Raw genomic sequence first — 25,539 nt, 5'->3', positions numbered from 1 at the left:
TGTGAGGATGTAGAGAAAGAAATGAAGGGAGAGAAAATCAAAACAGAAAGGAGTAGACAACAGGTTGGTCTAATATTGCAAGTATAGGAACAGCTATTTAATACAAAATGATTTATTTTTAATTATTATTAAATAATTAAGAAGTGGACTAGCAAGATGTCTAATTTATTTAAAGCTAATAAATAATGCTTGTTTGACCACATGACTAAGGGGAGAAGAACACAGGCAGTGGGTGAAGGAGAAATGAGATTGATGATGGCTTCTGGTATAGAGGAGACCAATGATGAGTAGGAATAATTAAACTAGTGAGGCCAGAAAGAAAAACATATTGATGCCTGGTATGGTTTGAATTTCTGCTGAAGACATTTTCACTGTGTTCTTTAGGGAAAATTAGTGCCGTCAGACATAGCAAGTCAGTCACTATAGATGATCATTTGGAACCGAGAGGTCCAGATAAGGATGGTGAGGGATAGGGTTGGACGATAATTCAATAACAATATATATCGATCGATAGACATACATCGATGATAGAAAATAAGGGTCCATAAAAAGTTCAATAGAATAACAGTTTTCCTTCCTTTTGCATTCTAGACATGTAGTAATCAAGTCGTTACATCCTCCCAACCATCACAACGCAGAGCCAGGAATCAAGCTCCGTCCCCTTCAAAGAGTTCAGAGAGCAGGCGTTATTTTTTCATTTATAAAAACTTGCAGTGTTGATAAAAAGATGGTTGAATAAATGTTTGAGTTTGAATTCAGTGTTTGTGTCTTCTGTATCTGAAAATAGGTTGCTAAGCAACAGCATAAAATGGCCAGGGCTGCACTTAAAATTTATGTTTTGAATTTGTTGATAATTATCGATATCGATCAATATGATTTCTATTTTATCGATTTGTTTTTTTCCTATATCGTCCGGCCCTAGTGAGGGAGATGAACAGAGAGGTGCAGAGGAGACAGCGGGAGCAGGTTCTGTTCTCCAAAAGTACAAACAAAGTATTTAGTTTTGCATGTAAGCTTTTTGGTGAAGCTAGAGTTGTTGACACAGTGGGCTATAATAACTGACAGTGTCTTTCAAAAACACTTAAGGGCCATAAAACCAGTGATTGTCACATAAACGTGTCTGCATACCCCTCTGAAAACAAGTTGTTGGGTGCAACAAGTTGGAGGAATTAAGGTAACAGGTGGGAGGAATAAAGATAAATGGGAGAGATACAGGTGTAGCTGCTCACTCATTAGTAGAGCGGAAGCTGACTTCAGCAATGACCAACAGATAAGACATGGTGTTGCTGAAAATGGGGAACATTTTGAAATTAAATTCTAATAATTGTAATCACCTTAATAAATAAATATTTATATTTTCTTAAAATTAAATTCATAAAAATGTTATCTGACAAAAACACTCAAAAAGCTGATTGTGCCCTGACCGGCAGTTTAAGAAAAAATGACACTCACAATATGGCGGCGACATCGACGCTCATGTGGCGTTTAAATATCTATTTTCCGTGGGTACTGAGTTGGCGCTTTGAGAAAAAAAATCACCAACGAGGAATATTTGTGACATTCAGAAGCTGATTATGGCATATAATATTCTTCGTCTACTAATAGACTTGTTAGTGACAGTAGACTTCTACTGTAAATTATTTGTCCATCACAAATGAACGCGACAAAAAGATTCCAAATTTCCAACAGCACTCGAACGCAGCGGAGAAAGTGTGTTCCCGTGAATCTTCCGCCTCTGTCTTTGTTTTGCTGCTGTGACAGAACATTCCACTATCTCCTGTACTCTGGTAGATATGCTTTGCAGGTCGTCGTCACAACTTTCTCAGCCTTCCTCATGGTTCGAAGTTCACCTCAGATAGCTGCCACAGCCAGCAGACGGCAGCCTGGGAGCTAACACCCACCGCTCCGAGGAAGTACAGAAGTCCGCGTTCGCTCCTGCAGCTCCGCGGAAAGAGCCTGCTCAACATGGAGAAAATTAAGGAACACCTTCGCTACCTCCAAGACCCCCACATTGTCGCTCGTTTTCAGCTCATCTGTGGGATACGGGGCACCTTTTCAGAACCCGCTCGTGCCGACAGTTTGACCCATGACCGCTGCAGGTTAGCGGAGCAGGCTCACTTTCACAACAACGGGGCTCTCCATCATTGCACAGCCGGGGAGACTGGAGACGAACGTCTGGCTGGTGTGGGCGTTCAGAGAAGGCTCACGGGTGCGACCGAGCCGAGAAAACCCAAGCGTGAGGTGGAAGATGCTTCCCCGAACGGAGCCACTCTGCCCGCGGACGGTGAAGGTCTCGCCGTGTCCGGGAGCACTCTTAAGCCCCTCCGCAGGAACTCTCTCACGGGCGAAGCGGGACAGGAGTTTGTCATCGAAAACCGCTTCTTGTTCTACTTGTTCACTTTCGGGACCGAGCTGGGCAACGAGTTGTTCTACATCAGCTTTTTCCCCTTCCTGATGTGGAACGTGGACGCGTTCGTGAGCAGACGGCTGATCATGGTGTGGGTCTGGGTCATGTACGTGGGGCAGTGCACGAAGGATCTGCTCGGCTGGCCCCGACCCGCTTCCCCACCTGTGGTCAAAGTGGAGATGTTTTACAACTCTGAGTACAGCATGCCGTCCACCCATGCCATGTCAGGGACAGCCATCCCCCTCTCCCTCTTCTTTATGACCCATGGCCGCTGGGAGGTAATCGCAAACACACACCAGACTGTAACACTGCTGAAAATGGGAACAGGAAGACGTGGTCAGGTTCCACTTCCTCCCTAGGCAACATTATTTACAAAGGAAATTGCATCAGCGTGTGACAGCAGCAGGGCCGGCCCAAGGTCCTTTGAGGCCTCAAGTGGCCTCAAAGGACATATGACATATGATGATATACAGGGTCTTGGTGTGCTAGAAATGTGTCCCCCAGCTCACTCGTGGGCGTCAAGTATGGGAAAAAATTTAATTCTGTCATTGTATTACGATAAGATAAGATAAGATAGGCTTTATTGATCTCACAATGGAGAAATTCACTTGCCACATCGGTTCATACAAGAAGGTGCAGAGTAGGAAAGGTACATTCAGTTATATACAGTGAATCTTCATATATACAATGTATCAAAAAGGATACAAAAAAATACAAAAGTAATAGGGATGGGCATATGCTGTCTTATTTACATGCAGAGCTTCTTCATGTCTAATATAAGGTCACTTTCCAATAAGATGGATGATCTGGAATACACTATATCCATACAGGACTGTTGTTAGGGTTTTCACAGAAACTTGGTTGAGCTCAACCATTCCACTGAAGAGTATCTAACTAGTGGACTGCACAGCCCATTGAGCTGTGCTCGCCAACTCCAGTAAGTGCAGATGAGGAGGACTGTGTGTTTACATGAATAACAACTGGTGCACAAATACTAACATCACAGCAGGGTTTCCTGCAGTGCTCTCTTGGCGAGGCGGCCGCCTTGCCAAACTCACGCTACCGCCTCGGCAACATTAAAAAAAAATATTAGCACGATATGCTGTTTATTTGACGGTAACAGGCGTTTTTTTTTTTGTTGTTGTTGTTACTTTCGCGCGTGCATATAGTGAATGGCAGGAAAAAACAAAGGCGCTCTGCTCCGGTCGTCCGCGCAAAGCTTGTCTTCTTCTCTGCTGAGAGGATTCACTGTGGTTATGATTACTGCCATCTACATAGAACTAAATGCTAACACTAGTACAGCTCTGGACTACTTGCTAACGGTTGTCAATAAACAACAAAAGATAGATGCAGATGGAATGTTTGTGGTGGCAAGAGAAATAACCACAGAAAAAAATGTGATTATTTACAGGGTCTTGGTGTGCTAGAAATGTGTCCCCCAGCTCACTCGTGGACGTCAAGTAGGGGAAAAAATTTAATTCTGTCATTGTTAAATTATGAGTTTTTTTGTTAGTACTAAACAGCTTCCAAATGCACTTTTACAACCGTAAACATTCAGGCATTTTATGGACATTTTAGTCCAAAAGAAATCTCAAAAACTCACCTGGGTAACTTCAGAGGTGCGGACCTGGCTCTGAATGGGTCATGTGACCTAGAGCGCTGCTTTACGGTAGTCTGAGCTTCTGTTACACACGAAAGTTTACCAGTTGTTATTCATATAAACACAAGCTGAAGTCTGTGCTTCCTAAATTTCATCAACATGTCAAATGTCCCATGAGAGGATGAAGCATACTTGACTATGGATGCATTAATATTAAAAATGAATTGAAAAGAATTGCTTTACCTCAGCTGAGGCGGTTGGATCACAGCTCCTTTGTTTTTTAACACCAATATACGAGCCTCTCCTCTACAGGGTCAGACCAAATGACAAGAATATTTGGCTGGGGCTTTATGTAGCATCTGAGCAGCTTCAGGATTGATTTAGCAGCGCAGACTTTAATGTGGCCTGGGATGATAACGTTGAAACCTACCATATTTTTTGGACTGTAAAGCGCACTTGAAACCCTTAGTTTCTCAAAAAATGATGGTGCACCTTATAATCCAGTGCACCTTTGATTACCGTTGTGCTTACTGACTGATTTTATGTGGTACAATGTGCTCAGAAACCTGTCAAAATGTGTAGGTACGACTTTGTTAGCAACAAAGCCGCTCCCCTCAATGGATATTAGGAGCATTACGTTACACTGTGTCACTACCTGATCGGACCCCTGTGCTGTCTACATAACTGCCTGACTGTAATGTCTAAACTAGAAGTGCATTCATGTAAGGCAGCCCTCACCCAGAGTACACACTAGCAACAATAAACCTATTAAGTTAATTCAATATAAAAATTACGTTTATTTTGGCTTTATGTTAGAAACAGGGCAGTGTAGTCCAACTACTCTCCCTCTCAGGAGAGTGCTGTGTACGTGGAGGGGCGGAGTGATATTACACACTTTGGAAGAATATTTAATGCACCTTATAATCCATTGCACCTTATGGTCCCAAAAATCCCAAAACATCTTCATGTGGAGTCAAGACTTCCTTGTGGACTGATCAGTCAGATTGGGACTCCATTACTCCGTCGCTAGGCACCGGAGCCCCTTCTCACTCTACACATGACTATTAAACATCTCACAACAGCAACAAAATGATAACATTTGCAGATGACACCACAGTGCCTCTAGAGAGGAGGTACAGAAAATCACTGACTGGTGTTCGAAAAACCACCTGACACCTAATGCCAAATAGACATAAGAACTCATCAATGACTTCAGGAAAAAGGAGCAGCGTCAGCCACTCCTCATTAATAATGACAGGGTGGAACAAGTCTCCAGTTTTAGATTCCTGGAACCACACACGTTCCAGGAATAGGGTTGCAACTATACTAAAATATCAGTAGCGACACTAAGAAAAATACCCAATTCCTTTTTCATTACCACGGCAAAAAATTTTAAAGACAGAGTTTTTTCTGGTTAGGAGCCAAAATATGATTGGATTACAATAGGGATGGTACAATTCAGGCCTAGTTTAGAGAATGTATATAATTTAAGCACCCCTGTATGATTTCTCTCTGGTAATTTTTGCAGTATATTTTCTTTAATGGTCAATTACACCAGTGGGGTAGGTGGCTACGAGTTCCTACCCTTTTCTGTTTTAATTGTCAGCTTCATTCTGGCTCCACGATAACCTGCTTTGTAATTAGCCTCCAATGGTGTGCTTTGTAGCTTCACTCTTCAGTAGCTGACTAGCTGATTAACATTTTCCTGAATAAAAACAGGCCTGTGCAGCGCTTACCTGCTCGGGCCTAGTTATCAAATGAAGCAATCTTCCAGGTATAGCAATAATCAATCATACAAAAGAAGAGATTATGCAATTCTAACTCAAAGACCACAGTTTAGGGGTTGGTGATGTGCCTGTCTGCTGATTATGCAGGTATGAATAGAGATGTTCACACCTATGCCCTACTTTTTTTTGTACCATTTAGCTAAGCATACGGTTGCAGCACGAGAAATATATATTTTTTATTTCTTGTGTTACATTAAAAACACTTAACAAAATAATCTTCCACAAATAATCTTCATGTTTGGGTATTAAAAATGGAAGGTTGAATGATAAGACAGCTTTAGTTTCAGTATGATGCATTGTAGTGTCCGATGAGTCCCATGTTCTGCAGCTCTCTTTCTGCAGCTAAATAATCCATCCATCCTCAGGAGAAAGTTTGCAGTTCAAGACTGTGTCCTAAGTGCCCAAAAGCACCCTGAGGCCAAAGCTTTTCGTCTTCCTGATCTTCAGTTAACTTCAGCTGGAAACTAGGAATGCTATCTGCAGACACTATTATTAACGCTGATTTCTCCTGATACAGAATCTGAAACGAGTCCAGCATCCTGGTAAAAATGTTCCCACAGTGGAGTGCTGTACAGCAGCGGTTAGGTTAGTGCGCAATGCTTTCATGTTAATGCGCCTCTGCTGCGAGGCCAAAGCTTTCTTCATCGTCTTCGGTTAACGCCAGCTGGACACTGAATGTTCGGCAAAGTTATCTAGTCGCTTCGTAAGCTTGTTCCGCTTCAGTGCTCCTGAAACAGAATATGAAACAAGTCCTGTGTCTGCGTCCTGGTCAACATGTAATCCACAGTGCAGCACTGAAGAAGCAGCAGTTGTGCTTTTGGGGATCTGTTCAGTTTGATCTTCACAAGTCACAGAAACTCAGTTTCTCTTTAAAACAGAGTTAAGTAGCTGCATAAGTAGCCATCTGCTCTCTTCAAGTACAGACCTTATTGGTCGACACGCATAACAAAAGCCTGTGCAGAGCCACACAAAGGTAGTATACTAATGAGATTATAGTCTGTATATACGGTTGGCATGCAGACAATTGTATTTACCCCTTTTTTAACTGTTAACTGTAATATTGTGTATAATAAAAGAAAATATGAGAAGTTTTCCATTCATTAAAATAAAAAAAATGTTGTCCTGGGCATCTGGATCACTGATGCGATGGCGACCGTCTCTTAGTGGCATTGCATTCAGAAACGAAAATAATGACTTTGACAGGCTGCCGCAGTTTAAATGATCCAGAAGCTACTCCGCTGTGTTTGTAGCTCCTGATGGGTCCTGATTATTTGTTTCCGCTGTGAATTTAAGGATGTTCACTTGAACAGAGAAGGTCTTTTCTCCTTCCCCTCATACTGTATCTTCTCCATAGTGAACTTGGAAACGTGCAACTTACAAATAAACTTACTTTCAACTATAATTATTTGTCCCACCCATTTTTTATTAGGCCCGGGTGAAATGCAATTTCCTTGAGTGAAGATGGGATCTCTTGGTTAAACTATATCTTCTCTTATCTCTACAGTACCCTTACCCACTGGGGTTCAGCTTGGCTCTCTGCTGGTGTCTGTTGGTGTGTTCCAGCCGAATCTACATGGGAATGCACTCAGTCCTGGTATGTCTCATAAATAGCGTCTCAATCGTGGTGCTAACATAGACACTTACAGCCCCAAGTACAACTGAAATAGAATTTTTACTTAAGTCATGTAACAACAAATGCTAACAATTATCGTCATCATTACCCATCATTATTAGTCTATGCATCATGACTGAACGGGCTTAGGAATTAGCAAAATGGTTATATAAATTTTCCAAAGTATGCATGGGCCGGTATTCTGATGGTATGATAACCTTTGGCAAAAATATCACAGTATTACAATTACAGCACCTACTGAGCTATTTTGAAATGTCTGCCTTTAAAAACGATCAGTCGTTTATTTTTAAGCAATATATAAAACATAAGTTATACAAAAGCAATAATAAATAAACATTTACTGAGAATTAACCAATGAAGATCAAACATTGCTTTTGAATTTTGTTTCCACAGAATCTTTAAAAAAAATAATCTAATGAAACAGGCCTGGCCAAAACTTATGGTACCCCTAGAAAAGATGGAAAATAATTTGATTATAGGGAGATGTTAACGCAGTGTCTTGTAATTAGCATCATAGACGTCTTCAAGCTTGCAAACAGTCTATCTAAATGGTTACCGTGTTGTTTGGTGACATACTGATTACCACCTTCAACATGGATCACAGGAAGCAAAGGAGAAAGTTGTCAGGAGATCAGAAGGAAAATTATAGGCAAGCATGTTAAAGGTAAGGGATATAATCAAGAATATTTATTCTCATAATGTATTACCGTGATGAGATTTTTTTTCAACAGAATATTTCCACACTTAAAAAATATATATATAAATAAAATTAAGGCAAGACAAGTTTATTTGTATAGCACATTTCAGTAACAGGACAATTCAAAGTGTTGTACATGAACAGAATACAAGAAAAGAAAACACTACAGAGGAAAGTATGTTGCAGTGGAATAGTAGCAGCAGGTTAAGATATAAGTTAGACTACAAACTCTAAACAAATAGGTTTTTAACCTTGATTTAAAGGATGGTTTCAGCACTTTTACAGTCTTCTGGGAGTTCCATGTAAGTGGCGCATACGAACTACAAGCTGCTTGTTCATGTTTGATTCTGGTTCTGGGTTGGTCAGTTGATTGCACCGACCAACACACTTCCTGAGAAGCTTAAAGCGTGCAGCCATCTTCTTTCTCTCGTAACCTTTCTCTTATTTATTCATGTTTCTGTCACGTAAATTTATACATGGTTATACTTTGAAGGCTGCCTGCCTTTCTTCCTTCTTACTACTTGATTGAATGAAAATCAGTTTAAAATCTAGATCTGCCAGTTTGTAATGTTTTTCAGCCTAACTTGATTCAATATTAATTTAATTACATTTGGGATCTTTTTCTGATCCATTCATGGGGTCTATCTAGCAACAAATATTTTTTTCCCAAGAATTAAGCAGCTATCATGTTTTCAATGACTGACTCAGGAAGGTGGATTTTTGTTACCTGACTCCGCCAGATGGATTTGCTCCGCATATCCATCTGGAAACCTTCCGTTGAAGTAATTTTGGGAAGGGGCGAAAATACTGGTTAGCTGATTGGCCTATGTTGGTGATAGACGGGCCAAATAAACCAATCAGATCAACGAAGCATATGACGTACTAACAGCGACGACGAAAACACAACCACAAGCTCTTGCCGAAACCAGTCGGGAGAGAAGCAAAAACATCTTTTCCTCTGAGAAAAGCCTCCAGAGCAGTGTTTTGCTCTTCTTTCAGTGAAGAAATACTCTGTAATTCCGATAAAACTTGCTCGATAGCCACGCTAACGCTAGTTTCATCGGCTGAAGCCGCCATGTTCTTTAGACTGAACTGTCGATCTTCTCGTTGCGTCACACCTCAACCCGCCTCAAAGCCAACGCTGATTGGACGTTCGTTTGGTGAACGGCTCCAAATTTTCTTTAACGGAAAGTTGCCAGACTGATCTGCAAGTGAAACCTTGAAAGCTCGCGAGTTTAGGATGGTCTCACGAGGCTAGGATTTTTGTTCCCAACAGACAGACTTTTGGTGATTTGCGACAATAACAGCAAATTATATTTTTGTAGGACATCTGAAAATGACCACAGACCTGGTTACTTGTTGAGAATGTGCTGTAATGAGCTTTAATGTTTATATTAATCGAGTTTAAACAGATGTGATCATTCTCATATTTGTATTAGGCAAACGTTCTAAGGGCACCGCAGGAAATAAACAAATGTGTCCTTTTTTAGATGTAACACAACAGAAAAAGGATGCATTAATCCCGTTGGATTCCACGCTACCGACACAAGCAATACAAATTCTGTTGGGGATAATTACTCGGTCAATTAAGCGTTTCTCTTTAATGCACCCCCATGTTCCTCCATCAGAACATAATCCACCGACATCTTCACGGCCAGTAGACACTAGTGCAGCGATCCTTAAAAAGTGGGATAGTTTACAAAACGCAGAAATATTTACTAAGATAGGTGAAGGTATGTCCTGACTTCATAGTCGAGTGCACTTATTGGCTACATTTCTTGTGATAAACTCCTACACATCCCACAGCAGGCACACACCGCACACCTGTCAATCCATGGCACAGTGGGGCGTGACGCCGCAGGTGCTTGCGAGTCGCAGCTGGCTTCGAGCAGCTCGATGTGAAGACTTCTTCCCACAGAGCAGTTTCTGCACGTATCTGTCCACGGACTGATGTCTGCTTTATTATGTGGGAGCCTAGAGACAGAAATAGCTCAGGATCCGATCTGCCGCTATTTAGAAATGCTAATAATGTTTATAAAATGAACCGTGAACATGTACAGACGTAAATGGTAAATGACTATAGGGACATGTTAAACAGTGTGTCTTCTAATGAGCGTTAGACGTATAGTGATTTACAACATGCCGTGACCTTCTTGGGTCACGCCTTGTTGAATGGTTGAATGTTGAGTGTCAGGTTAGTGTGTTCGGTCTTCCTGCACCTCTTGTAGTCCACTATGACCTCCTTGTTCTTGCTGGTGTCCAGGATCAAGTTGTTCCTGGTGGACCACTGTGTGAGATTGTTGACCTTCTCTCTGTAGTGGGTCTCAGGATTGTTGGAGATGAGACCCACCACAGTGGTGTCATCCACAAAGTTCACAACCATAGTCGTGGGTGAAGAGGGTGAAGGGAACAGGCCTGAGACACAACCCTGCGTTCCAACACATTCCTGTGTTGAGGATCAGTGGAGCAGATGTGCGTTTCCCTATCCTCACCACCTGGGGCTTGTTTTGCTGATCCAGGAGCAAAGTGGTGGAGATAGTCTCAAGCTGTGGAGCTTCAGAGCCAGCATGTCTGGAAGCACAGTGTTGAATGCTGAGCTGAAGTCCATGAAGAGCATCCTAACTAGGGCTGGACGATAATTCAATAACAATATATATTGATCGATAGACGTATATCGATGATAGAAAAAAAAGGGTCAATAAAAAGTTCAATAGAACAGTTTTCCTTTTTGCATTCTAACCTGTCGTGTAGTTTAATATTAGTCATTACATCCTCCTACCAACCAATCACAAACTCAGACCCAGGAACGTGCCGTCACCAAGCTCCGCCCCCTTCAAAGAGTTCAGAGAACAAGCGTTCTTTTTTTCTTTTTTAAAAACTTGCAGTTTGGCAAAAAGTTGGTTGAATAAAGGGTTTAGATTTAATTCAGTGTTTGTGTTCTTTATCTAAAAATAGGTAGCATAAAATGGGCAGGCCTGCACTTAAACTATATGTTTTGAATTTTTTGATAATTATTGATGTCGATCAATATGATTTCTATTTTATCAATATGCTTTTTTTCTATATGGTCCAGCCCTAATCCTAAGGTAGATGTTGGGATGCTGCAGGTGAGTCAGAGCCATGTGAAGCGCTAATGAGACAGCAACCTCCGTGGAGCGATCCTCTCAGTAGACGAACTGCAGGCTGTCCAGGCCAGCAGGTATGGCGTCCTTGATGTATTTCAGGAGGAACCTCTCGAAGCACCTCATGATGGCAGGGGTCAGAGCAACGAAGATAGTTGTTGAGGCAGGTGGTGGTTGGTTTCTTGGGAACAGGACCTGCAGCCTTGTTGGTGATGACCTTCTTCAAGGAGGAGGTCACTTGGTGCAGCTGCAGGATGAGGGGCTGATGCTGTATCTCTGGCTGAGGAAGATGTTCAGAACTTCTGCTGCTTTGAGAGTCAAAGCATGCAAAGAAGCTTTTTAAGGTATCAAGGAGAGCTGGGTCGTTGCTGAGCTGGTTGCTGTGATCATTGTCTGTGATTGTCTGGATGCCTCTCCTCATGTCACATGATGTAGTGGTCCTCAATAGACCAGTTCACGCGTGACGTCAGCACTACATCCGGGTCCCGCTGGTAGGCAAAAAACAGAGCTGTTCTCGTCTACTACATGACAAAACGGGTGATTTAGAGTGTACTTTTAGTTAGTTTATTTTTGGAATCTAAACAATGCCTACGACTTGTTGTGCTCCCGGTTGCACAGAGAGGCATTCCAAAATCGTCGGATGTACGTTTCTTTCGTTTACCGAAGAAAAAAGAAAGAAGAAAGAAATGGATAATTTCAATGAAAAGGATGCAGGCAGACACTCCCAATGGACTGGGGGAGCCACCATAACACGACAGAATTTGCAGTCTACACTTCCTCTCCGGTAAATACAACTTATTTCTGCTCTAGTCATTGTTCTACTTAAATAGCGGCGGAGGGGAGGTGGCGATCGCTAGACGGGACCGAGAGAAGCGGAGTCGATGCGCTGCAGCAGCCGCTGCCTGGAGCAGCAGACAACGGCTGCTCCATTACGCCCCCGTTCACGCTCGCTAGTACGTCTGTGTTTACGCTGCAACATCGCCGACACCCACAGACTCGCTCCGTCCCTTCAGGCTTTTGCTGTGTGGATCTGGCAATCTGATACCATCAACCATCAACTGACTCTTAAATCGATCTTGTGATACGTTATCTAAAGAAGAAAAATACGCGGAGAACTCGTCAGTTTCTCTGTTTGCGTCCGCCATTGTGTTCGCCTTTTGCCTACCAGTCCGGCGTGCATGCGCGAAAAACCCGCATCAAAACAATAACAATGAACTGGTCTATGGATGCATTTTTCAGCTCACTCCTAGCCCTTCTGTAGGCCAGTCTGTCTCTTGATCTGAATGCTGCATCCCGGGCATTCAGCAGGGACCATCCTGTACTGCCTACCCCTGGTTTCTGACTAGGAAACATTCAGGTTTTCTTTGTGCGTAGGAAACAGAAGTGAATGTAGGACAGGACAGATTATGTATAATTCTCCATATCAGCACCCTCTTTAAACACCCACCAGTCTATATGTTTGAAGCAGTCTTGTTAAGGTGAGCAGACCTCTTCAGACCAAACCTGAACAGCTCTGACAATGGGTCTGGTTCTGTAGATCAGAGCTGCTGCAGCCTTATATGTTCCTGGAATGTTGCACTAGACCTGATCCAATATACTATTGTCTCTGGGTGGAAACTTAATGTATTTGTCGAACTTTGGGAGCACACCTTTTAATTCAACATGATTAAAATCTCCAGCGCTGATCGCAGCTGCCTCTGGATTAGTGTTAATTTTATTTGTGATAAAATGGTATAGCTCTTCCAAGGCTAGCTTCCCTTGGCTGGCTTTCGGTTGTATATATGCTGCTGTGATAATAACAGAGCTAAACTCTAACTAGATTAAATGGTCTGCAGATATTCCACATCAGGGCAACAAAAGGTAAGAAATTGCCTTTGCAGCTTTGGTTGTATATTGCTAAGCAGCCACCTTTTCTTCTCTTTACTGCTACAGTCCAGTCCACTCTATACAGCAGCCTCATGTTCCTGTGATGACAGTTGCACTTATTAATCAGAAGTTTAAGGTCCACATGACTGTAGTAAACCTCCCTGGATGTGACTGCAGGAGAAAAATGAATGACAGATTTAAGTGAAAGATAATACGAAAGGTAACCAAAGAGCCCAGAACAAACTCCAAATAAATGAAAATTGACCTCCGAGATCAAGGTCCATTACCAGTCAAAGTTTAGACTCACCTTCTTATTCAGTGGTTTGTGTTTATTTTTATTACTACCTCTGGGAACTCCAAGATATTTGGAAAACCATTTCAGGTGACTAACCTCATGAAGCTCATCAAGAAAAGGCCAAGAGTGACCAATGCAGTAATCAAAGGAAACGGGGGGTATTTAAAATATACAAAATGTTTTGCGTTATTTCATTTTTTTTTTTTATACATAATTCTATCTAATTTTGACTCATACTTTTGATGTCTTCTCTATGTATTTGCAATGTAGAAAGCCATAAAAATAAGCAAAAGCCACTGAATGGCAGAGGTGAGCTCATCCATTATTTACATGTTGTAGGGCACAGGTGTCAAACTCAAGGCCCGCGGGCCAAATCCGGCCCGTCAAGGTAAATAATCCGGCCCTCAAGAGCCAAAAATAATAAAGTAGAGGCATATATCCTTTGAAAGTGTATAAAATGGCTAAATCTGTGCCTCCTGTAAGTGTAACTCACCCCAATATCAACGTTTTTTGCAGATAAACTGTATAAACGGCCTAAGGTTGCTACTTTTATGTTACTGTGCATTTTTTATACTTCTATGTGAACTGGAATGAAATTATGAAATGAAAAGTATCGTCTACACACGTGCAACCGGCCCTTGTAATGACTTCATGACGCCAAAGTGGCCCTATATAGAAATGAGTTTGACACCCCTGTTGTAGGGTGTTTTTCCGAGCCGTCTTTAAACGCACCACTAGCGAACTGATGATCTGGCTACTTGTCCTTTAGATATCAGAGGCTCATTGTGTCAATTCAACCAGAGGTTGGGAGCTAAAAGTTAAGATTTTGTTAGTTTAAAGAACTAAAGTTGGTTCCCCGGTGCTGTACTGAGGTGGTTTGTGATTATGTGGTTCCTTAGGTACTAAGGAGAGGGGCAATTGAAAGCGAGAGGATGATAAATCACTCAATAGACCTCTGGAAAAAATATGTCCCCCTCAATTCTGAGATGATGGTTTACGCCTTTGGTCAGATCACACCGTCCTTCGCTGTTTGAGCCAAAGTGGAGAGATACCACTGTTGAAAGCAAATCATAAAAAAGACTGGAATATGCTACAATGCATAATATAAAGCCACAAAGCTTCTGGGAGGATATTGTTTGGACGAGACAAAACTGGAGCTTGTGGGTAAGGAAAATCAACTCCATGTGTACAGACTCAAAAATAAAGTATACCTAGAAAAGAACACTGTCCCTACTGTGATCATGGAGGACGCTTGGTTCTGTTCTGGGGCTGCTTTGCTGCGTCTGGGACAGGATGTCTGAAGACTATCAAGACCTTCCGGAGAGAAATGTGCCGCCTAGTGTCAAAATGCTTGGTCTTAGTCATAGGTCATATGTCTTCCAACAAGATAACGACGCAAAACACAGCTACCCAAGAACGGCTGTAGAAATATATTCTGAAGTGGCCTCCCATAAGCCTTGGTCTAAATCCTGTTGAACAATTATAGAAGGAGCTGAAACACTTTCTGGAGAAGGCAGCCTTTAAACCTGAGCAGTTAGACCACGAGGATTTGGCCTAAACACCTGTTGACAGGTGCAGAGGTGTCTTTGGCAGTTACAGAAATTGTTTGACAGCAGTAACTAGCTCAAAAGGCTGAACAACAAAATACTAAGTTACCCTGTTTCATTAGTTTGCATTTTAAAATGATTCTGTTGCACCACAATTCAAAAGCAATGTCTGATTTTCATTGGTTATTTTTAAGTACATTTTTATTTATTACTATTACTTTTTGTCACTTTCAAGTTACGTTCAGTGACCATTGTGGGATTTTCTTTCATTAATAGAGCAACAGTTTTTTTTATCCATGTTTGTAAAGCACACTCACACCATTTTGATTTGTGCATTCTGTCATCTACATTGTAAATAACTTTCTATTCAAGAATAAGCTGTACATTTGTATCCCATAATTCTCCAGTTTCTTCTGCGCAATGGGTTCATTTTGAAAAAACATGTTTAAAGTCAGTACTCTGACAACAGTCTTTTATGTATACTTCCTAGCCGGAGTGGCCAAAAAGAAATTTCACCAGGGTAACATGCATTGACAATAAAGAATGTTTGAATAGAGTAAATAACGTTTTTGATCATTTTATTGTTAATGGAGTTTATGTCAGTTAATTTCCAATTGAACTAATATTGGTACTTATCAGATTATTGAATGTTTTTTTTCTGTCTCAAGAACCAGAAATCTCTTTGGCAAACTTAGGACCAACATCTACAGTGTAATAGTTCAAATCCTTCACAGTTGGTCTGATGTAAGATTAAATGTTTTTTGAGAAACTGAATTGTGGGTTTTCATTAGCTTTAAACTAGAATCATCTAAATTTAATAGAAATAAACACCTAAAATATATCACTCTGTGTGGAATGAATAGATTTGAGTTTTACTTTTAGTTTGAGATATGTCCTTAAGTTTTTTTTACTTTTCTATTACCTTTACGTTTTTAACATCAGTCTTGGGTTTAACTTCCCTCAGCTACTCTGGGGCAGTCTTTGTATCTGTGACATGCTTAAACCTGTACGTTTCTACGTCAGTCTTACCGACGGATCATTTCATGAGTACTTGAGAAAGTGTAGAAGAGAAACCTTCCTGTAAAAACTTGCTTGCCACCTCCTCTCTAATTAGCATTCATACGTAGTCTAGTGTGTGCGTGTGTTTGGTTCAGATTCCTACAGCACTACAGTGTTATGGTTGCCAAGAAATAAATTCAGTTCCTACGTACACTCTTATAAACCAGCTGCAGCTGTGATTTTAACTCTGTAATGCCATCAGCCAAATAAGTGGTGCTGTGTTACATCTCTTACTGAAGATAGGACAGATCAGAATTAATGCTAAGGAAAAAAAGGTGTAAATGTTTAGTTGAACTACAAAAAGACAGGATTTAAAGACAGTTACTGTGTATGCAATAATTCATCTGAGAATCTGTCAAAGTACGTGTATGTAGTCTTTAAAGGTGCATAGCCACGTTATTTGACATTTTTTCTATTTATGTCAGTAACTTACTGGTTACATACAAAGCTTTTATGAAAGATTATCACGTCCTGCTGCCGTATTGGTTATGATTTTGCCATTTTACGCATGGTTTGTGCTCAGTTTGTTAGTAAATGAAGCCCTTTGTGTTTATTTATAACAACAACGACACTGACCATGTACAGTAGGGGATAAAAAAGGAAGCATCTAACTGCAGTAGGGGATAAAAAAAGAAGCATCTAACTGCTATTGGCATTTCCCAGCGAACTGTGGAAACAAGATTCTTTACTGTCACCGCATGTTACTGGTGAAATTCTTTTCAGTACATACTCCGGCTTAGAGTACACACAAGAGACAATGAACATGTGTACAGCTTTTTATTCCTTCACATTAGAGCTTGCAAAAGATAGAAAGATGAAGGATAAGAAGTTTGTGTCAGAATCCGAGGGCTTTGATATCAGTCCCTTCACAAGCGATAGAGCCATGTTACATAGATTATTCCATCCTTCATGAATCACAAGTCATGAGGTAAAAGGTGCTTTTGTGCAATGATTTTTAGACCTCTGCTGAGGAACCGTGGCAATAACATTAAAGTAATTTTAACATACTGTTGGACCACAGTCTCACATCAGGGGGCGATCGCCCTCACAGCTCTTGAAAATAAGCTGTTTCTAAGTTTATTTGTTTTGGTTTTAATGCTTCTAAAGCGTTTAACTGATGGGAGATGGGCAAACTCTTTGCCCATCTCCCAGCTGTGCAGCTCCCATACATACAGTTACGCTGAGACATAAAATACTCTCTATGGTAGCTCTGTAGAAGTTCTTTAGCAGCTTGGTGGAAAGTCCAGATCTTTTCAGTTTCCTGTGGAAGAAGAGCTGTTGTTTGGCCTTCTTCACCAGGTGGGAGGTGTTCACAGTCCAGGAGAAGTCGGAGGAGATGTGAATGCCCAGGAACCAAATGCTGTCCACACGCTCCTCTACCTCCCCCTGTTTGCAGAGAGGAGCGTGTTCAGTCCTCCTGGACCTCCTGAAATCTATTATTACCTCCTTGGTCTTACTGGTGTTCAGAATCAGATTGTTCCTGGAGCACCACTGTGTGAGATTGCTGACCTTATCCCTGTGGTAGGACTCATCATTGTTGGAGATGAGACCCACCACAGCGTTGTCGTCCACAAACTTGACCTCTGTGTTTGTGGGGTGGACAGCAGAACAGTCCTGGGTGAAAAGGGTGAAGAGAGCTCGGCTGAAGACGCAACCCTGAGGTGTTCCTGTGTTGAGGATCAGTGGAGTAGATGTGTGTTTCCCTATCCTCACCGCCTGGGGTCTGTTGGTGAGGAAGTCACTGATCCAGTAGCAGAGAGATGTGGATAATCCCAGGTTGTGGAGCTTCAGAGCCAGCATGTCTTGGAACACCGTGTTGAATGCTGAGCTGAATTCCATGAATACCATCCTAACATAGGAGTTGGAATGCTGCAAACGATTCAAGGCCGTGTGAAGTGCTAACGAGACAGCATCCTCTGTACAGCGATTCTCCCTGTAGGCAACTGCAGGCTGCCCAGGCCAGCAGGGATGGCGTCCTTGATGTACTTTAGGAGGATCCTCTTGAAGCACTTCATGATGGCAGGGGTCAGAGCAACAGGATGATAATCATTGAGGCAGGTGATGGTGGGTTTTTTAGGGACAGGCACAATAACGGATGATTTCAGGCAGGCAGGAACCATGGAGGGCTGCAGGGAGAGGTTGAAGATGTCCAGAAAGACCCCTGATGGTTGGTCAGCACATGATTTAAATGTGCGACCTAGCACCATGTCTGGACCTGCAGCCTTGTTGGTGTTAATTCTCTTCAAGGAGGAGGTCCCTTGGTGCAGCTGCAGGACGAGAGGCTGATGCTGCACCTCTGACTGAGGAGCTGTTTAAGGTGTCAGGGAGCGCCAGGTCATTGGGCAGCGCTCGGCTCCTTAGTGTCTCATTCTCCAAGGCAGCGGAGGCTCTGAGGGTCAGCTCCAACAGGACTACCCTTAAGGTAAATGATGAGCCAGCCTTCATCTTGGTCCAGAAAATCCTCCGTCTGCTTTCGTTTTTTGCTATTGCAATCCCCTCTGATAACAATAATAATTATAATAATGATAGTTGTTTAAAGTATGTTAATAATATATTATTTTGTATAGTAATTGTTCATGTATGTCTGTCATGTACAATAATTGTTTTCACATCAACAGTTTCCTAGCATACCCTCTAGGTGTCACCAGAGAGGTCAATAAGTAAAGAAATGAGTGGAGGCCAGTCTTTAGTGTGGAAAATGCCACACACAACAACAAAATATGTAAAATCTCACTTAAAAACAGGCAGTTTATGATTATTGAACATTTTGCTATTGTGAACGACTGAATACAGATTTCAGTTTTAGTTATTGTGTGAGGAGATAAATCAGGCTTTTCCTGAACAATAAGTGTTTACCCAGTGTCCTTAGTTTTTAACCAACTGGTTGTTGGTTAAAAACATATAATAAGGCATAAAAGAGAAAAAAATTGCTACATGTTCTTTGATAGAAGTAATAGTTTTTTATTCCAACAGAGAATGAAGGAATTACAAGTATACCTTTGTTAATATATCAAAGCATATGTCTAGGGTTGATCTGATTTTAATTAGTCATAAAATGTGCTAAGTAGTATTTTTTTTTTTTTTTTTTTTTTTTTTTTTTTTTATGGGCGAGTTCTTAGTCGTGACGCATTTCATGATTTGGGAAAAATCAGTCGGATTTTTCAATATTTGAACTGCCAATCAAGAAAGAAGTTGTCCTATCTGAGTCTATTTTCTCTGCTTCTAGAACAAAGATGCTGTGGATTTACATGTTCTGTTTATGTGTTTGTTTCCTGCAGGACGTCATCGCTGGCATCCTGTACAGCATCCTCATCCTCCTCTTCTTCCTTCCTGCCTTGGACACAATCGACAGCTTCAACCTGACCTGCCGCTACGCTCCACTAGTCATTATTTCTGTTCCCCTGGCCCTCGCCATCTTCTCATTCACCCTGGACAGCTGGAGCACTTCACGAGGTGACACTGCTCAAATCCTCGGTGTGGGTGCTGGTGTGGCCCTGGCCTCGCACGTAAACCAGCTCTTGGGCCTCATGCCAGACCTAACGGCAGATCAGCTTCCGCTCACTGTGCCTGCCTTGAGCGTCGGCATGGTATCTGCCGCTATGCTGCGCCTTGTCCTGGGGGTGATGGTTCTGGTGGCAATACGGACACTGATGAAAGCCATTACCATCCCACTGGTGTGCTGGGTGGTCAGGGTGCCCAGCTATGATGTGAGGAAGGCCCGGCAGTATGCTGAGGTAGAACTCCCCTACCGCTACATTGTTTACGGGATGGTTGGCTTCAGTGTGCTCTTCGTGGTTCCACTGCTCTTCACCTACATGAATTGATGTGACTTCAGTGCACGGTCAGTCTCCAGTCAAGAAATGGAGAAGTAACATCTCAATACTGTTTTTGCATCTCCATGTCAACCAGCTGTTTTCTCTTCCAGAGGCTGTTAGGACCAAGACCAATTGAGATGAATTAAAGCCTCAACACTGATCTGGTTCCTCACTTCCTTGACATTTTCACGTCTTTTGTCCAATTGACTTAATTAAGCTTGGAGAAGACTAATAAATCATGAGCAGCTTGCTGGTTCTATAGGATCCCTGTGTGCATCCTGAGTGCATCCCGAGTGCTGAGAAGTGGCACTGTGTTATCGGTTTGACCTGTGGAAAGATAAGTCCATCTATTCTGGGGGTTTTCTAAGCAAAATATTCACAACGTTGCCTGTTTAAAGGTATAGATCAACACTTTTAAAGTAAGGTTCTGTTGAAAGGTTATAAGCAGTTAATATCTTACCTACAGTAGACATCCACTGACCAATACATCAGATTTCATCATTGAGGCTACATGCAGGCCTTATTTAGACATAAACCAAAGTTATGTTTTTACATAATGGATTATTAGATTATGCCTGTACATAATCTAGTGCTTTACACGAGTCGCATTCCCCCAGCAGCACTCAGACATTAACACACCGACACGTGGATTAGTGGGCTACTCCAAGTTAAGTGCCATTTCCTAGGGGGCAGGTGGGTGGAGCTGGAGTTAAGTGCAAGACAACTGCTCTTTCTGTCAGCCCACAGTACCTCGTGGAATGACATGTTGGAATTGTAAGCGTAATTTCCAACAAGCACTATCACAGGAAAGCATCTGGCAACATAAAAAATACTGGATTAATAACCTACATTTGTTGCATTTTATGAGCTGTGCCGTTGTGTAGTTCAGCTGGTTGAGATGATATCCTTGTATTTAAGGAATAGCAGGTCTGATCCTGGTGCATGATGTTCTTTTTTTTGTTAAGATCATTGTGCAGCATATGTCTGCTATTAAAGCCTAAAAAACAATTATTTGTTGTTTAAAAAAACATTCACTTAATATACCCCAGTTGTCGCCTGTTTGAGCATATTTTCAACCTTGAAAATTTATTTTGGTAACTTTCATTTAGAATAAATCCATTTATTAGTGCTAGAGGCTTAGGCTAATGGATAGCCTTAAAGGTATATAGCCACGTTATAAGCTTATAAAAAAAGAAGACCAAAAACTGTTTGATCATGACAAAATAAGGTTATATTCACCAGTCGTTCATCCTTATAGTGTATTGATAGTCCCTTTTGAGTGTAAATATAGCCCCACAACGTGCGCGTCTATAAGCAGACGTGGCATAAACTACCCGCAGTACCGCAGAATTATCAGAACTATCATATGGCGACAAATAAATCAAAATTAAATAATGCTTGACCGAGCCTGATCCACTGAAATGCCTTGCCGTAAAACAGCAGCCCGACATCATTGAAGACCAACTGTTTTTTATTAAATAAACCGATCTACAGGAACTGTGAGAGTCTCATATCAAAACATTACGCATTTCCTGTTTATAAACGGAAACGAGGATGCATCAAGATAAGAATGAATTGATCTATTTATAATGCTGTTTGTACTTAAGACTGTAGAGGCTAAGAAGCGCATTGCTATTACAATTATCACAGTATAAATCAGAGCATTTACTCACGTCAATCAACTATGCGGTCACATCTGAGCCTCTGCAGGTTTAGCGCCCGCTTCATTGAACACCAACGTTCATCTTGGACCATTCTTCATTGTTTCCATTACTTCGCTGGGAGATGCAAATAGCCACTAGCTGCTTCCTTGTATGCAACCAGAGTGAGTTACTGACGTATGAATTAAAAAAAAAGAGTCAAATAACGTGGCTATACACCTTAAGGGCCAAGACCAATTTCAAAATACTTGCTTTTGGGGCGATATGACACCAATAATATTCCTTTGAGACAATTTCTGAGAACAGATCATGTAAAGTTCTAGAAAGATAAGGGAGTGCAAAAGTCAATAAAATGACCACTTATAATATTGTTGCTTTAAACACTATTTTACCTTTGTATCAGACAGTTAATCTGCTTTACATGTTTCACACAAGATCTTTTCCTTCATTTCCTAAGTTACTGTACATGATGTCAGCTTTGGTTTAAATAATTGTTCAGTGCAAACATGGTAGACCTAAACATTTAGAAAATGATGTTGGCAGAAATTGTTACGTTGCTTTAGCCTTGGTCCCACTTCTGGGACAACCTACTCTGGATTTACACTAAACGAAGACACCAGTCAAACTACGATAGGAAAGACATTAGGTGGATATGCCCTATTAACAGAACCTGACATTAAAAACACTGAACTGTCCCTGACTCTATAAGGCTGAATTAGGCCTGGAAATTATTTTTATAAACATGTTGAAATTTACATTTTTTTTATTTTTTTATTAAAAAAGGGCATTTTTAGAAAACTTCCCCATGAATTTCAAATGAAATAACATCTTATGCCATGGTAAAAAGGAGCAGAGATTCAAAACAAGACCAGGGAAAAGCAGTTGGTGGGTAATCCACCGTATGTTCATATGTCGTTCTTTGTTCCAAAGAGTTTAAATGAACCTTTTCAAGCTCCTTTGCCTTTACTCTCTGACTGAAAGAACTTTCATAGTTGTGTAAGACCTAATACTGTTTAGTGCTTATAGGCTTGTCTAATGATGATGATATTATCCTACTGAAACTGATATCTTTAAGGTTTCCTTTAATTGCACATGTACAGGGAAATCCAATGTACAAACTACTAAAGGGCTTTTCATGCTGTTTTTGACTTTTCAGAAAACGGTTTCCCAGTTTTCCACTCTAAGATAGACTGCAGCTTTTCCTCTAAAGTTAGGTGTGAAATGTTGTTCCTGATCAATTCACCCCTTCGCCAAGTTTTCCCCCAGTTTCATACCTGTAACCGTTTTGTCCCTTCCTTCTATCACTGTGTGCCTGTAAACAAATACTTTTGTGCCTAAGCAAATTTTTATGGATATCCATTTATTTGGCTTGGTTGTTAAAGATTTTTAGTAATTATCTAGCAAATCATTATAAAAATGTTTTGTAAGGAATTTATATTGCACCATAAATTGTTGATAAAAATGTAATCTGGTGCAGATTCACCTCAACTACGACTGACCTTCTTGTCAGTGAATGAAACGTGACAAATATATTATAGGGAAGTGAAAAGCAATCAGATCTAATTTTAGTTGTGTGGATAGGTGGGTAAAGTTGGAAACATAGCCAGCCAGACTTTTAAACTGGAGAGCAGCGTTAAGCACACCACAGTTCGTTTCCTCGGGTAGCCCACTTTGTGTGGGCAGGTGTGAAAATGAACCAAACAAACTGGTCCACCTAACAACACGGGTCTTGAGTCACTTGAAAGTGAACCCTGGTGAGATTTGCTTGCAGCGAGAAAGAAGACAGATTATCCAGTGACGACTAATTCTGTGCGGCATCATTCTTTTACAAAAAGCAAACCGCAGAGAGCCTGCTACGTCATCTGTGGCAAGCAGTTTTAACATTTAATAGCCAGAGCAGCTCTTTAAACCAAAATATCCATAATTCAATTCTTCTTAATAACAAAGACATTTCAGTGATGTCACATTTTTCATCCCTGTGTGCTGGGTACAGAGCTGCAGCTATGCATTTATTTTAACAACATCTTACATTGTGGCAATCCTAATTTATATAAACAATTTAACTAAAAGGCATCAAAAATACCAGTGACATAGTATTTCCATTCCCATTCGTTCCATGATTATGATCATTGATCAAACCAAAACAACTCTGAGCGACTTCCTGCTAATAGATCATGTTTATGTGGGTCATATAATACAATTTTCTTACTGTAGGTCAGAGAAAACCAGGTATGAAATGGCCAAAACTGTAAGCGTATGAAATGGCGAAGGGATGAAATGAGCAGCACCTATGGAAAGCACACACTGTAAAGTTCAGAAGGTATCGTCATTTTCATTTTAGGAATTTTGGTGATAGGACTTTCTCTTTGGCATTTTCTGTTTGTGTGAACCTTCCTATCATGTTTAGATTATTTTTGATAAAATGCATATCCTGTTTGTGTTGAAGATTGATTCTCCTATATTTAAGAATGTAATAGGAAGACAGAAGATGAAGAAGGCTAAAGAATCTTGAATTTAAGTCACATTTCAAACATGAAGAGGGACGTTTGTAGAAAAACATAATAGTGTTGTTTGGACTGCAACCCAAAGGTGTGAGCCTCTTAACATGGAGATACACCCTATGGTTATACATCTTTTTAGGAACATTCAGAGCTTTTTCAGTACACCTGAAACTGTTAGAAAATGTATTTAGTGTTATTATTATTCAGATCATCTGGAGCATTGTGACTGGAACAAAAAAGCCTGTAATACACTTTTGACCTTCAGTTTTTTTTTTTTTTTGTTTGTTTGTTTTTTAGAATTTTTTTGTTTTTTGTTTTTAGGTTGTTGTTTTTTTTTGTTTATTACTATGAATGAGAGGAAACAAACTGGTTTCGCCTGAATTAGGTGTGGGTCAGTTACTAGTGTCGATGTATAGCAAACCACCATCACAGGAAGGCTGGAAGGTGCGACACCTTAGGAAAACATTCTACTATTGCCTTTCTACTCATACAATACTGTAATGAACGCAGTCAGATTACCAGCTAGGTTTTTTTTAATAATTGCATATTGACCAGTGCTAAAGAATCAATTTGACTCAGATATCGCAGCAATGACCCAAGAATAACATTACTTTATCTCCCTCTACACCATCCTGTCTGAACTAGTGAAGATTCACTCGCCTCTGCATGCTGGATGCTTGAAACAGATAATAATAATAATAATAATGATAGTTTGTCCTATTTTCTTATTAGTTTGGCCAATAATTAATTGATGTGCTGTGAGCTTCACCAACATCTTTATGATTACCAGCTTTGAAGTTCTTACTGGACTTTCACACACATGACTCTTAAAAGCACCTGTAGAAATGATAAATTAAAAATCTGTTCCTAAAGACAGGGAACCTTGTGTAAGTAATGGTGTGTAAAGCAGAACCTCCCTCCATCACTCTAAATGCCTGTAAGTCACTGTAATGGACTTGGAATACGTCACATTAGCTCAGTTTGATATAAACTCCTCTCAAATTGAATGATGAAAGATGTCAGAATGTACAGAATTGCATCCAGTAGCAGAACTGCATCGAGCAAATCAGAGAGAGATGACACCAAGTTACAGGTGTTCATCCTGTTATTACGGTCAGGCACTAAGAAAGTGGAGAGGAGCACGAGACAGCAATAGAAGTGCCCATAGCTTGGCAAAAGAGGACAAAAATCAATATAGTAGGAGTCACCCTGCAACTCTTTCCCAGGAAATATCAGAACTTATATTTGTCGAAGGTCATCTTTGGTTGGGGACAACTGAATTAGTTCATCAGTCACACTGAACGACCACAGAGCACCAATTCAAGCGTACAACCTGAGTTTTCCTCTTATTTCATCTTTTAGGAAGTTTTTCTAAAACTGGGCAATCACACAGCGTGAACCTGACTTTGTTAGGTTAACACTTCAAAAAGAAGCACATTTACCAAAAGCAACTGGCTGCAGACTGGCTGCCCGAATAGTTAGCCACCTGTTTTCAGCTTGTGTTTTTCTACAGAGCAGAACAGGGAAACTGTAGAACATTCTGGACAAT

General features: G+C 40.9%; 1 protein-coding gene across 1 annotated transcript; it reads left to right on the top strand.

The window, feature by feature from the left end:
* The first annotated feature begins 1,563 nt into the window (after positions 1 to 1,563).
* On the top strand, positions 1,564 to 24,262 carry LOC105935524 (sphingosine-1-phosphate phosphatase 1). Its single transcript, XM_012875976.3, has 4 exons — positions 1,564 to 2,685; positions 7,299 to 7,388; positions 19,292 to 19,854; positions 19,939 to 24,262. Exons 1-3 carry the CDS (start codon positions 1,966 to 1,968, stop codon positions 19,835 to 19,837), a joined length of 1,356 nt encoding a protein of 451 aa, XP_012731430.2. The 5' UTR covers positions 1,564 to 1,965; the 3' UTR covers positions 19,838 to 19,854; positions 19,939 to 24,262.
* The last annotated feature ends 1,277 nt before the right edge of the window (positions 24,263 to 25,539 follow it).

The sequence above is a fragment of the Fundulus heteroclitus genome, chromosome 19 (assembly GCF_011125445.2).
Source record: "Fundulus heteroclitus isolate FHET01 chromosome 19, MU-UCD_Fhet_4.1, whole genome shotgun sequence".
NCBI lineage: Eukaryota > Metazoa > Chordata > Actinopteri > Cyprinodontiformes > Fundulidae > Fundulus > Fundulus heteroclitus.
Note: the sequence above shows the minus strand (reverse complement) of the source record. Positions and strands in the feature narration are given on the sequence as shown.